Below are 14,542 nucleotides of genomic sequence, written 5' to 3' on the forward strand. Positions count from 1 at the left end.
TAGGAAGGAGTCAGTGGTCTGAATCCAGGACATAATGTTCCTCTGGGTGATCTCCAGGCATCAGGTCAGCAAAAAGTTCAAAGTCTTGAGTAAATTTTATGTCAATATATATATATATATATATATAAAATCACATATTACCTTGAGATTCAGTTTCTTGTGGGTATTCACAAAGAAATGAATCTCAGGGTGTTGAGGATGAAGACCAGCGATCCCCATAATCAACAACTGTGGTTGGTGGGCCCTGAGAAGAAGGCTGGGTAACCCACCGCCATGTTGCCGAGTCTCAGGGTCAAAGGTCCATGTGAGTAGGAAGCATGAAGGCCAGTGACCCGCCAAGTCAGCAAGTCCCAGAACTGGAAGTCCATGTGAATCTGGTGGTCGAGGCCCCAAGTTCAGACTCGCATGATCAGTGAGTCCTGGGGCTGGCATGAGAGGGTGAAGCCCAAAGGTTGATGACTGAAGGCTGTGAGTCCAGATGTTGAGGCCCAAAAGTCGGCATGTCTGGAAGTTGGGGACCTGACATCTGCAAATGTGGTCCAGGAACTAGACATTGGAAGCCCGATGTGGCAGGAATCCAAAGTCCAGGGCCAAGGACTGGAGGTCAGAGTCCTGGAGGCAACCTGCCCTGGAGTCTGGAGGCCTGTCTATATGTGTGAGTGGGTGGAAAAGGGACTTGTTTTGCTGTTGTTGTTGCCTGTGTCATTCTGCTGAACATTGTGGGGCATACTACGTTGGTGCTGGAACACGTGGTTGCACCTGTGGGCTGCCCCCAGCACAACAGGCTTTCTATCTGAATAGCATCATCTACAAACTTGTAGATGGAGTCAGAGCAGATTACTTGGAAATTCACAAGCTTGCACCCAGACCTTCAAACCTCTTATTGGTTCCCTTGTTAAAAATGCCTATCTATCCAAATTAGGAATTAAATAATGTGAATTTGTTCAATATGATGCACAAGTGTTACTCTTCCACTGTCCTCTCGGTGCACCTCTATATAGCACGTCAGCTGAAATTCCACTCACATTCAGATCTCAGTGTTACTCATGTAGCAACTGATGCCCATCTTCAAAGAAGCTCATCATACTTGAAATATGAACAAAAAGCACCAAAAAGCCTCGACTGTATGAACTTTAACTAACTCCACGTCAACTGCATGAAGGAGACTAGCTACTGAACAAAGACTTCTGAACGGCACTGAGGATAACTGAGAGCCATTGTGATGTGCATATGCCGGTATCCAGGATTCACACATGTGGAAGTGTGTGTTTCAAGACAGGCAACTCGTTAAAAGATTAAGCTAATTGTTAAAACAATATTTCTTCTCCATAGCTTTGTCAAGCTTTCGGCAGGTATCATTCCAATTAATTAAGATCGAAGTAAGTTGCAGAAAGTTCTGAAATTAGTCAGCTCTATCATGGGTACTAGCCTCCAAGATATCTAGACCTTCTTAAAGGAGTGGTGCCTCAGGAAGACAGCATCCATCATTAAGGGCCCCCACCACCCAGGACATGCCCTCTTCTCATTGTTACCATCAGGAAGGAGGTACAGAAGCCTGACGGCACACACTCAGCGATTCAGGAACAGCTTCTTCCCCTCTGCCATCCTATTTCTAAACGGACAGTGAACACATGAAATCTACCTACTTTTATTATTTCTGTTTCTGCACTGCTTATTTTAACTTAACTATTTAGTATACATATATAAGTATTGTAATTCAGGTTTTTTTCCCTATATTTATCATGTACTGCATTGTACTGTTGCTGCAAAGTAAACAAATTTCACATGTGCCAGTGATGTAAAACCTGATTCTGATTCTGCATTTGACACCAGCCTGCAATTTCTTGAGTCAAACCCTCTAAAAAGTCAGATATAATTTCACTAAGTGATGCAAGGATGTGCTAGTTGAGCAGATGGTCATTCAATCCCAGTGCAATTAAGTCAGTACCTGGATGAGCTCAGTCGGTATGATTTGAGTGATATTCATGTAGCACAGGCAAGGACACTGATAAAGGCCAAACATGAAACAGAAACAAACCTACCTGATATAACTTCCAGGAGAAGCATGAGTTTAAGGCCATCTCGAAAATCTTCCTCAATGTTCTCAATCTGTGTGCCTGCTTTGCGGAGATGGGAGTTACACCAGGCTGTGAAGGTCTGTAAACACAAACGACACCTCGGAATTAGCAAAGCATTCAATAGAAAACACCATACATGCACAAGGAGAGCGAGTCTGTAATGTGGGTGAGCGAGAAGACCATGCGATTTCTTTCATGTGGAAGTACTGTGAACTCTCTTTGGCCTTTCCCCTTCCTTAATCTCCAAGATTATCTTCTCCAACCCAACAAATCTCCAAGATATCTACATTCTCCACCTGTGGCCTCTTGATTATTCTCAAATTCAATTGCTTCGCTTCTGATATTCCTGCCTCCAGATGCTAAGCTCCAGAATTTCCTCAGCACAAACAATTCTACAGATGATTAAACAAAACCATTTTTTAAGATACAACTATTTATTAAGATAGGCTCTTCTGGCCATTCAAGCCGTTCCGCCAAGCAACCCCCAATTCAACACTAGCCTAATCACGGGGCAATTTACAACGACCAATTAACCAACCAACCGGTATCTCTTTGGAGTGTGGGAAGAAATCAGAGAACCTGGAGGAAACCCACGCCATCATAGAGAGAGCGTACAAACTCCTTACAGGCAGTGGTGGGAATCCAGGAGAACAAACACAAAATGCTGGAGGAACACAGCAGGTCAGTCAACATCTATGCAGCAGAATGAAGAGTCTGCATTTTGGGCCTCTCCTTAACTCTTTAAGGTGCTCTAAAATCTATCACTATTTTGTATGATAAAGCTCTTATGAATTACATTGGAGCATTTAGTTATGTTAAAGGTGTTGTGGAAAAACAAGATAGGGCAAGATCTGCACTCTGCATCACATTAAATTGTTACTAATTAAAAAAAACATACTTACCTAGTTTCTGTTTGGGAATTAATTATTGTTTATGTTCAGGGCTGCAGGGAGGAAATTTAAAGCAAGAACCAATAACTTACTTTTGCATCCATAGTATGTTCAGAGCCTCAGAAGTGAAATTATCTGATGATTTTCATTTTAATAACTGAGCTACCACTTCATCAAGTATGAGGCATTGCTTAATTTGAAATACTGGATAGCTTGGGTCTTTTATGGGAGAACAAAATGGGAATTAAATATCAAGATTAGAAAACTGACAACAGGCCAAAGTTTGTTCAGCTGTGTTTTTGCAAAGTTCCTTGGAACGTTTTCCTGTACTGGGCAATTCCAAGTTGTTGGAGAATACATTTTATTGCCCGGAGCAATTTAGCAGCCTTGCAGTTCCGAATGAATTGCGTTGTGTACTGGGCAAGGCTCACAGGGCAGCAACTGGCATATGCACGGAATTGAGTTCAGTTAAGGATGCGCTCGCTGTATTAACTCAGAGGCATTTAGGATAAGGGAAGTAAAACCCATTGTGAAGATGGAAATGTGTGGTTCTGGTGACAGTTATGTTGTACTGGCTGAAGCTAAACTCTGCAGCAATTAAGGCACCTGGCTCATTGACACAAACCGTCAGAGAGACATCCCCGGAGAAAAAGTTTCAGCTCTCACACATCAATTTAATCAGGCTATGTTCATATCACTTCCAAGCAGAGTCTAGTTCATGCAGACTTAAGACTTGCTGTGGGCTAGTCACATGGAAGGGAGTGTTTGCTTAAAGAGTTAGTATGACGTGAGGCGGGTGGAGTAGGGTGTCATAGGCATACATAAAAAAGCTGATTACATGTTCCACAAGCTCATTTTTCAAGTGAGGAGGAAGGACTGAAGGATGGAAGGCAGAGCAGGACCAAAGAAACTTCTGGTCCACTCCTTGTGCTGCTTGACATCCTTTGCATTTGGATTGGTTCAAAGTTTAAAGAAATTTGTAATCAAGTACCTATATGTTACCCTATACCACCGCAAGATTCTTTCACTTGTTGGCATTTACAGGGAAAAAGAAATACAACAGAACTTCACAAAATAACTATACATAAACAGACAAAGACTGGCAAAAAAAGGACCAATGTGCAAAAGAAGACAAACTGTGCAAATAAAAATAATCCTGAGAGCAGAGTTGTAAAGTAAGTGCTTAGGTTGCAGAATCAGTTCAGAATAGTGGTAAATGAAATTATCTGCACCCAGGTTCAGGGACCTGATGATTGTTGGGTGATAACTGTTCCTGAACCCAGTGGTGCGTGGGACCTAAGGCTTCTGCACCTCCTGCCTGATGATAGTAGCAAGAAGAGGGCATGGCCTGGATGATGGGGGTCTCTGATAATGGATGCTGCTTTCTTGTGGCAGTGCTCCAAGTAAATATATTCAATGGTGGGGAGCGCTTCACCTGTGATCTGTCTCACTTTAAGGCTCAATGACATTGGTCTCTGGTGACTGCATTCCAATTGTATTGCATGGCATTCCCTTCAATCTGGTAAATTAGTTGAGAGGTTTCCATCATGCAAAAAAAAGTTGGGAATGCCCTGCAAGAGTCACGACGGAATTGTAAGGACTGGATAAGTCCATTCTGCTTTTCATTCCGGCGAATGGCAGGACGTCTTGGATCATGTTGCATGTTTCCTCCCCTATTTCTGAAAAAAGAAAACTCCCTCGTCCTCAATTACATTTCAAAACAGCGGCCAATTCAGTGCGAGGTTGCAGGCTGCTGGTGATTCCTTGCTAATGAACATCTTGCCTTTCCTCAGGAGAAAGCTTGCCCCATTGTTCATTTAAATATTCTGTTTCACTGCTCCTGAACACTAGGCCCTTCCACAATCTCTCTGCCTTTGGGTACAAAAAAAAACAATGGGATGAAATTACAAGAGAAACCTGTCAACCACTTCTGAACCACTTAGAGATAGCGGTATCATATTTTCTCAGCATTATTCATTTCCTTGATAAATAAATAAATATTCATCTAGTAACGCAAAGTCAGACCCTGCATGGTCACCATAAATTTTCTAGAGAGACAGCTATAGGCTTTATCTTTCAGAGCAAAGCAACCACATTATCTGTGTGCCTCAGCTACAACAGCTTCTTAATGCATGCCACTTTCTCTTATCTGTTTCAAGCAACGCTAGACATCAACTTCCTCTTCATATTTATATGACAAATAATATGGTACCAAATTAAGGACTGATACACCAAATGAGCGGCAGGCTCATTGTCTTAACTCCTTGATCCCTCAACCCATGTTCTTCTCACATTGCTGACTTTATATATACAACAAAATAGTAGGCCATTGGAGTTTGCTCCAACATTCAACATGATCATGGCTCTTCACAACCCTATTTCCCAGGTCCCTCTAGTCCTTCTAAATAAGCATCTATGTTCTCTTCAAATATATTGAATGATTTACTTTCAACTGCCTTCAGTGCTAGAGAATCCATATGTTTGCCACTCTTGATGAGAAGAATTTCTCTTCATCTTGGTCTTATACCTTATCCTTAGACGTCTAAATCCCCCAGCTTTTAGGGAGATACTTTCAGGATCTAATCTGTCCAGTCATGTTAGAATCTTGTAGAAAACAGACTGGATTTTGGGCAGTACCAAGAATCCCCTCTGCACACCATAACACTGAATCCAGTTACTGAGGTCAGCCAGGTATGGTTCCTAACTGCTTGCGTGGATTTTAGCTACATGTCAGCGGTGCCGATAAACAATCTGGTGCTTTGCTGTCTCTGAGAGAGTTTGGAGAGCGATCGAGCTGAGCGTGTAACCTAAAGGCCTGGATGCCTGGAAGAGGGGTGAAATCCCGTGATTGACTCCATTGCTTCCCTGCAATTGAGGCTTAGAGCAAGGATGAAATTGATGAGGATGAGAGCAGAGGACAGCACTGCTTGCCCACATTTGACTGGTCTTCCTCTCCCTCTCCTTAGCTGCGATCAAAGGCAAGTGCAAGACTCTTGGGATCCACGTTGCAAAGATTGACCAGCTAGTCAGTGGACTCATTTTGGGGGCCTTTGAGGTTCGTGTTGCATGTGTCTCTGGATTCTGGTTTCTTTTTTTTGCTGTTTTTGGGCAGTGCGATCAGCACAACCAATGCGGACCAGGGTGCTTTGGTGAAGAATGGCCCTGTGGCACGCAGTGAGCTGACAATGTGCCGCTGAACTAAACTAAACTAAACACTACTGAACTCCTGGCTTGATGTTTGATATTCCACGTGTTGCTTGTTCACTTTTTTACCATTTGCACAATTTGTTTTTTTCTCGTGCATTGGCTATTTGATGTTTTCTGGAACAGGCTCCATGGTGTTGCTTTGTTTAGTGGCTGCCTGCGGGAGGGTAAATCTCAAGAGTTGCATTCTGTACACATACTTCGATAATAAATGTATTTTGGATGTTTGAATGGGTAAAATCAAAGCAGGACCCACAAATTTTGATAGAACTCTGTTGTGGAAGTAAAACCAGTGTTCAGAACAGAACACATTTATTTTCCCTGTGACAATGTCTTTGTAAAACAAGGCTTGTACACAAATTTTTGGAGGAGTAAAGGGCAGTGTGCAACTCAGCTCTTACTCTAGAAGGGATCTAAGAAATCCAGGGCTTTATAATTGGGGATAGAGTCTATGTGCATAAGACAACTTCAGCTAGAGTTCTACACTAAGGGAAGGACCTGAAGTCTTTGGGAAAGACCAGAGCAGTTACATGGGAAGACTTACTTGGACTACATCTGAAGATAAAATGAAGCTGTTCAAGTTACTCACTAGATCAGAGAAGTACTGGAGATTTAAACAAGGTGTTTCAAATCATGAAGTGTTTAGACAGTTAAAGAGGAACAGCAGCTGAAGGTTTGATGATAAGAATGTGCAAATTAAAGCCATAAGAAAAGAACTGTGAGAATCAGAAGATAAACAGATCTACTTTAAATGGAAAATGGGGATTAGGATTTGGAATGATGAGGTCATTCTGAAAAACAGTTTGTATAAATGAAAAACACAAGAGATTCTGCAGATGCTGGAATTCCAGAAGGCGTTTTGTGTGTGGTACATAAGTGAATTGGAGGATTATTTAGAGAAAAGTGAAAATGAAGGGGAAAGAGTTGGAGTGTGAAACCAGCTGGGTTACACTTCAAAAGGAGCACGCACATTTTGATGGGCTGAACTGCTTCCTTCTGGGTTGTAGAAAGCTGTGCAAGGTTTAGTCGACTGGAGCAGCATTTTCATATTTTGGTTATAAGCCAATAAACACCATAACAAGAACTTTGCTGATGTTCAGATGCAAAAATACCGAAGTGGTTTGTTACCATAGGAATAGAAAAAAAGATGATTTAAATGCTAACCTTCAACATAATTGAAGAATAAAGCAGCTTTCGGGGGATTAAATTTCTGAAATGAAGTACCTTCAATCTGTGGCAAACTAGTCCAAATCAGGTTTTCAATTAGGCACCTTAACGCAAGACTCCATTTGCTGAATCAGTGTAATTCACAGCACATGGTAAATGAGCCAGTAGCAAAGACAGCTAACCTTACAGTGTTCAAGTATAGCACTTGTCAGGAAATGGGGAATGGCACAGAAAAACTGTTCAGACCTGGGGCAGATCAGCCATGATCATATGGAATGGCATGGTAGGCTTTAGGTGGCCTCTTCCTCTTATTTTCACATTCTTGAGACAGTGGGAATAAAGATACAACATTGAAGGACAATTATGAATATGAGTTACGGATTTATACAGGTGGAGAAGATTAGGACATGGGTCAGTGAAATAAAAGTAAGAATAAATATTTAAGGTAAAGATTGAAATTACTGAGGTCAGGAAGTCACTCAGTCGAGAGGAAGAAAAGAGGAGGATATCCTGGTTACAAATTCTGCCTCAATAATTTTCACTTATTCAGACACTAAGAAACTGGAAGAGGGTAGGCAAGTTAAACATCTGTGTCTAGTGCTTTATTACACAGCATCTATACTGCTTGCTAAGTCCCATACACTTCAGGAAATCATTTACCAATAAAAGAGCCCTCCTGTATCATTTTCAATGGCTGAAAGTTCAAAGTATGTTTATTAACAAAGTATATACTGTATATGTCACCATTAACTACACCGAGATTCATTTTCTTGTGAGCATACTCAATAAATCCAATAACCAATACAGAATCAATGAAAGACAGCACCAACTGGGCAGACAACCAGTGCAGAAAAGACATCAAACTGTGCAAATACAAAATGAAAGAAATAATAAAAATAAATAAATAAGCAATGAATATTGAGGACTTGATATGATGTGAGTCTATAGGCTGTGGGAACATTTCAATGATGGGGCAAGGGAAGTTATCCCCTTTGGTTCAAGAGCCATATGAATGAGAGGTAATAACTGTTCCTGAACCTGGTGGTGTGAGTCCTGAAGTTCCTGTATCTTATTCCTGATGGCAGCAACGAGAAGAGAGCATGACCTGGGTGGTGGGGGTCCTTGATGATGGATGCTGCTTTCCTGTGATAACACTCCATGCAGATGTGCTCAACAGCAATGAGTGTTTTACCCATGATGGACTAGGCTGCATCCACTACAGGATTTTGTAGGATTTGCCATTCAAGAGCATTGGTGTTTCTATACCAGGTTATGATACAGAGAGTTGATATACTCCACTACACATCTTAAAGGTGGTCAAAGTTTTAGATGTCATGTGGAATCTTTGCCATCTCCTGAGGAAAGAGGCACTGCCATGCTTTCTTTGTAATTGTAAATGTGTGCTGGGCCCAGACAGGTCCTCTGAAATTATAACACAAAGGAATTTAAAGTTGCTGACCCTTTCCACCTCTGGTCCTCCTGATGAGGACTGGCTCATGAACCTCTGGTTTCTTCCTCCTGAAGTCAATAATCAGGTCCTTGGTCTTGTTGACATTGAGTGAGAGGTTGTGTTATTGCACCACTCAGCCAGATTTTCAGTCTCCCTCCTACATGCTGATTCATCACCACTTTAGATTCAACCTACGACAGTTGTGTCATCAGCAAACTTAAAACTGGCACTGGAGTTATGCTTAGCCACACAGTTGTAGCTGTAAAGCGAGCAGATCGGGGGGCTAAGCACACAGCCTTGTGGTGGACCTGTGCTGATGGAGATTGTGGAGATGTTGTTGCCAATCCAAACTCACAGATGTCTACAAGTGAGGAAACTGAGGATCCAATTGCACAAGGAGATATTGTGGCCAAGGCCTTTAAAGCTTATTGGTTAGTTTTGAGGGTGATGATAGTGTTGAATGTCAAGCCATTGTCAAAAAAAAACACCTTGATGCATGCATCTTTGCTGTCCAGATGTTCCATGGCTGGGTGAAGAGCACCTGCTGTGAACCTGTTGTGTTGGTAGGCAAATTGAAATTCAAGTTACTTCTCATGTAGGAGTTGATATGTTTCATCACAAGTCTCTCAAAACACTTCATCACTGCAGATGTAAGTGCTACTGGACAATAGCAATTGAGGCAGGTTAGCACGTTCTTCTTGGGCATTGGTGTAACATAAGTCTGCTTGAAGCAGGTGAGTACCTCAGACTGTCAAAGTGAAAGGTTAAAGATTTCAGTGAACACACCAGCCAGTCTATCAGCACAAGTCTGTAGTACTCGGCCAGGTAGCCCACCTGGGTCATAGGCTATCTGTGGGTTCATCCTCCCGGAGGGTGCTCCCACATTGGCCTCAGAGACTGAAAACAGAGGATCATCGTAGGCTGTGCGAGTTCATGATTTACCTTCATTAGAGGTGATAGTATTCAAGCCCTGTTGAATAACCTTCACTGATTCAAGTTTAATCTGGGATTGCCACTTCACCCGTGAAATGGCTTTCTGAAGACTGTACCTGGACCTCTTCCAACTTTCTCGGTTGCCAGACTTGAATGCCTCTGATCTGGCCCTCAGTAGATTGCATTTCTCATGATTCATCCAGGGCTTCTGGTTGAGGAAGACTCAAAAGACTTTGCGTAATTTATAAAGTCTTTGACCACCACAGTGTAATCCTTGCCTTGCTTTACCTTGCGCCCTCAATTCCTGGTGGAGTCGTCAGGGCTCTGTCATGACAAGCTTTGCATCAGTCTGTACCATCTGTCGTGGTTGTGTGCCAGAGCTTGAGTCACCTCAAGTGTTTTCCCTGTCCATTCTTTAATGTTGTCCGTCCATCTTTTCCTCTCTCTGCCTCACCTTCTTTTCCCTCCACAGTTCCTTGTAGAATGGTCATTGCAAGGCCACTGGATCTTGTTACGTGGCCATACCATCCCAGCTTTCTTTTCTTCACCATTGTGAGAAGGACTTCATGAGGACCAATGTGGAGCTGGATGGTCTTGCAGACCTGCTCGTTTGTGATGTGGCCCAAGTATGAGATGCCCAAGATATTGCGATAGCATCTCATTTCCAATGCCTGTATCTTCCTCTGTAGCTCTGCTGTGAGGGTCCATGTCTCACATGCGTACAGGAAGATGGAGTATACCAATGCACGCAGGAGTCTGATCTTGTACTTCATGGTGATGTTGTTGTCCCTCCATATTGTCTTGAGTTGGGATCGTGCAGTCATTGTCCATGTGGTTCTTGCCAGGACCTCTGGTTTTGATCCTTCATCACTGATGATTGTCCCCAGGTATTTGAAATGCTGCACTGTCTCAAGTTTCTGACCATGGGGGACTTCCGGTAAGATGGCGATTGCTTAGCTGCTCCGAACTTTTGTTCCATTACTGTCGCTATCTTTGCACTAAATGTCTCCATTTTTTAAACCTTAGTCGGGAACATTTTCAGTACCTCTTACTTGCCTGTGAACACCTCTAAGTTACAATGTCTAGCAAGAGCTCTAAATCTGGGAGAAAGGAAGCTCCGGCTCTCTCAGACGAGACCCTGGCTGTGCTCGGTCAGATCCGAGATGAAATTTTAAAGGAATTCAAAACCGCTTTCAAACAGTTGGAGGTCAAGATTGATCAAATCAACGACAAGGTGGGCAAACGTGCCCAAAACTTATCTTGCATCGATTCGACTTCTGAAGATTTAGAAAGTCGTGTTCGATACTTGGAGACTCTCTGTTCCAGCTTGGAGGAAAAGTGTAACAAACTCCTTTTCAAAACGGTGGATCTCGAAAATCGCAGCAGACGCTGCAATCTTAGAATACTTGGATTGCCAGAGGCCACCGAACAGGGATCAACAGTGAAGTTTTTCGTCGAGTTTCTCTGTGAGATATTCGGGAAATATTTGCTCCCGAACCCGCCTGAGCTCGAATGGGCACACCGGGTCTACGTTCCCCCCGGAATTCTGGGCAACCGCCCGCGACCAGTAATCTTGTGCTTCCATCAATACCAGGTAAAACACCATCTGATCGTAGAGGCACGTCGCAGAGGTTCTTTTATTTTCCAGGATACAACCATTCGCTTTGTGGAAGATTTTGCACCCCAGACCTTAAAGATGCGCGCAGAGTTTAAAGGTGCAATGAAAATGCTTTTTGATCGTGGTTTTAAACCTTCGCTTCGGTCCCCTGCTGATCTACGAATCAAACTTAACACTGGGAAATACAAATGGTTTAAGTCAGCCAAGGAAGCTGAAGCATTTGTGGCAAGTCTTCCGGCTATCCAGCCATCTTCGGAACCCGATCAGACCTCCAAAAATGGTGGATAAGTACTTCTCGTAGTAAAATTACTTTTTCTGGACTCAGACTTTACTTGAATCATTCAGACATTATTCATCGAAACTCTAAGGGCTGTTGACAATCTCTCCCTGGATTTGGTGTGTGTGTGATCTATCTTTTATTGTTGTACAATTTTATCTACAGAGTTCTACAACTGACTTTAACTTGTTTTGGAGGTTTGAAGTCTTCAGTGAAGGCCTTCCTGTTTGTTGGTTTACAGTTTAATTGCCGATCTATTTTCCCTTCTTTTTATATTTATTTATTTTATTATACTTTTTTCTTTTCTTCACCCCCTTTTTTCTAATTTCTGAATATTTTTCTCTCTTCTCTGTAAGTGGTTGATAAATACTCGTCTTGAATTTATAATTTTCCCCTTCCTCTCCTTTTTTTTATCCTTTTTTTTCCTTTCTCTTACTTTATTCTTCTATAATTTTTTCGCTGGCAGGTTAGGTTTGGTCCTCTTTCAATTTTCGCTGTATTAAGTTTTATATTCCTGCAGAAGGTGTTCTAATCTGTAGTTATGTTTTTTTAGTGCATAAACTAGTTACTATTTATTATAGTATTTACACGGAACTGCTGTTAATGACACAGATCTGGAAGTTGTATTTGGGTTAATTTTTTTGGTAGAGCTAGCTACTTGTTTTGGTAGCTGTCTAGTTTTGGGTTGTTTGGGTGGGGTGGGTTTTCTAGTTCCAACATCACTCACTGTATATATTATTATCTCTTTATTGCTCAGGACATGTATATGTTTTGATTTTACGAATCTATGTTTACATCTCTGCTCCCAGACTGCTATTGTACTGCTTGACTTTTTATATGCCTTCTGCCTTTTATGCATTAGTAATCGATAATGGCTAGTGCACTTGAATTCGTGAGCTGGAACGTAAAGGGATTGAATCACCCTGTTAAAAGGAGGAAGGTATTCTCACATATCAAACAATTCAAAGCTGACATTGCTTTCCTTCAAGAAACTCATATTCGTTGTTCTGATAACTCTCGGCTTTTGTCAAGGTGGGCGGGTCAGCATTTTCATTCATCCTTTACCGCTAAAGCTAGGGGTGTTTCCATTCTTATTAACTCAAATATTCCTTTTGAACTCCATAATAATAATAATCTAAACTATCTCGATTCTACCCTAGTGTTAGTCCGCTCTGTGATAAATGCAAGAGGGGCGTGGCCTCTCTCATCCATATGTACTGGTTCTGTCCTAGCTTGGAGAAATTCTGGAAAGATGTCTTCACTACGTTATCGTGTATTCTGAATCAGCACCTAGAACCAAACCCCTTAATTGCTCTGTTCGGTTTTTGGGGCGAGACAGATTTATGTCTGGGTCCGACCAAATGCCGAATATTATCCTTTGCCTCTCTTCTGGCTAGACACTTGATCCTCCTCAGATGGAGAGATGCTGCCCCGCCCACTCATGCTCAATGGCTTAATGACATCGTGGCCTGTTTGGACCTCGAAAAAATTCATTATTCAGTTCTCAATTCGGATCTAAAGTTCCATAAGGTCTGGGGACCTTTTATCGAGTACTTTCATAACCTTCCTCTTGACAAGGGTTTTTTTTTCTCTTCGGTCCCTTGCTTTCAGCTCCTTTTTTTTCTCTGGTAGAAGGCATTATTACCCTCTGTTGCTAAGTGTATTCACAGTCTGGGAGCTTGGCTGTCCTGACTTATACTCTCTATATTGTGTTGTGGTTGGTCTGGAGTTGCTGTTGTTTTTTCTTTTGTTGTGGGGCTTGGGGAGGACACTAAGCTTACTTGTCTTTAATTTAGGTGCTTTTTTTTTGCTAAATTCTCTTCCTTTGTAACATATTGTTATTGTATGCTTAATTTTGCACTGTTTTAATGTTCCTCATTGGGATTTGGGGTTTTTAATTTGTAAAATGTTTTGAAAAACTAATAAAAAAAAATTTTTTAAAAAAGTTTCTGACCATGGACTGAGATGTCTTGTGATGGCACCATTGGCATTTGCCATGAGTTTGGCTTTCTCGGCACTTAATTCTATTCCAAACTTTGTGGAGGCTCTGTCAAGATGGCTGACCAGGTTGGCCAGTTCGTCCTCTTCCTGCAAGTCCATCAATGTTGTCAGCAAATCTTAGGTTTGTGATGTTCCTCCCTCCGAAGCTGACCATGCCCACATGATCTTCAAGGGCATCACTCATAATCTGTTCCAGGAAGACGTTGAAGAGAGTGGGGGAAGAGGAGGCAGCCCTGACGGACTCCTACACAGGTTTGGAACCACTCCCCAATGGTGCCCTGAGCAAGTACTGCACTAGTTGCCTTGGTGTAAAGCTGATGGATTGTATAAATCAGCTTGTGCCCCATGTTGAATTTCTTCATGATGACCCATAAGGCATCGTGCCAGACTTTGTCAAACGTCTTCATGAAGTCTATGAAGACGTAGTGTAATCATTCAGCTCCAAAGATGAATCATTGAACTCGGCCCAATCCTGTAGCCACTCCTCTGCCTCCCATGACCACCACTTTGTTGTCCTAATCTCTGGAGCCTTGCTCTTTAGCCTCTGCTTGCATTCAGATAGGAGAACAGCCAAGTTCCGTCAGAGTGGTCTGGGTATTGAACAGTAGACATTCCTTATCTTAGCATAAGAGTGGTCTTGTGTGTTGGTACCTCTGGTGCTATAGGTTATCTGCTAATGGTAATTCAAACAAGCCTGGTTGAAGTCCCTGACTATGATTTGAAATGCATCAGGATGGACTGTTTCTTGTTTGGAGTATCGCAAATACTTAATTATTATCGGCTGCTGGTGGTATACAAACTGTAGTCGGGCTGATGAAGGAGATGCCCCATGGTGAAGAGAACAGACAGCATTTGATTATTAGGTGTTTAATGTTGGGGGAACATGAAATTGACAAAACTGCCACAACAGAGCACCATAGACAG

General features: G+C 42.2%; 1 protein-coding gene across 6 annotated transcripts in view; it reads right to left on the reverse strand.

The window, feature by feature from the left end:
- The window catches only part of actn1 (actinin, alpha 1), a 231,906-nt gene that overhangs the window by 131,059 nt on the left and 86,305 nt on the right, over positions 1-14,542 (reverse strand). For all 6 annotated transcript variants that reach the window (XM_059955005.1, XM_059954974.1, XM_059954990.1 and 3 more), the window contains exon 2: positions 2,043-2,157. In XM_059955005.1, the coding sequence (XP_059810988.1) occupies positions 2,043-2,157 (115 nt within the window). The remainder of the gene's footprint in view (positions 1-2,042; positions 2,158-14,542) is intronic.

This window comes from Hypanus sabinus, chromosome 2, assembly GCF_030144855.1.
Source record: "Hypanus sabinus isolate sHypSab1 chromosome 2, sHypSab1.hap1, whole genome shotgun sequence".
Classification (NCBI taxonomy): domain Eukaryota; kingdom Metazoa; phylum Chordata; class Chondrichthyes; order Myliobatiformes; family Dasyatidae; genus Hypanus; species Hypanus sabinus.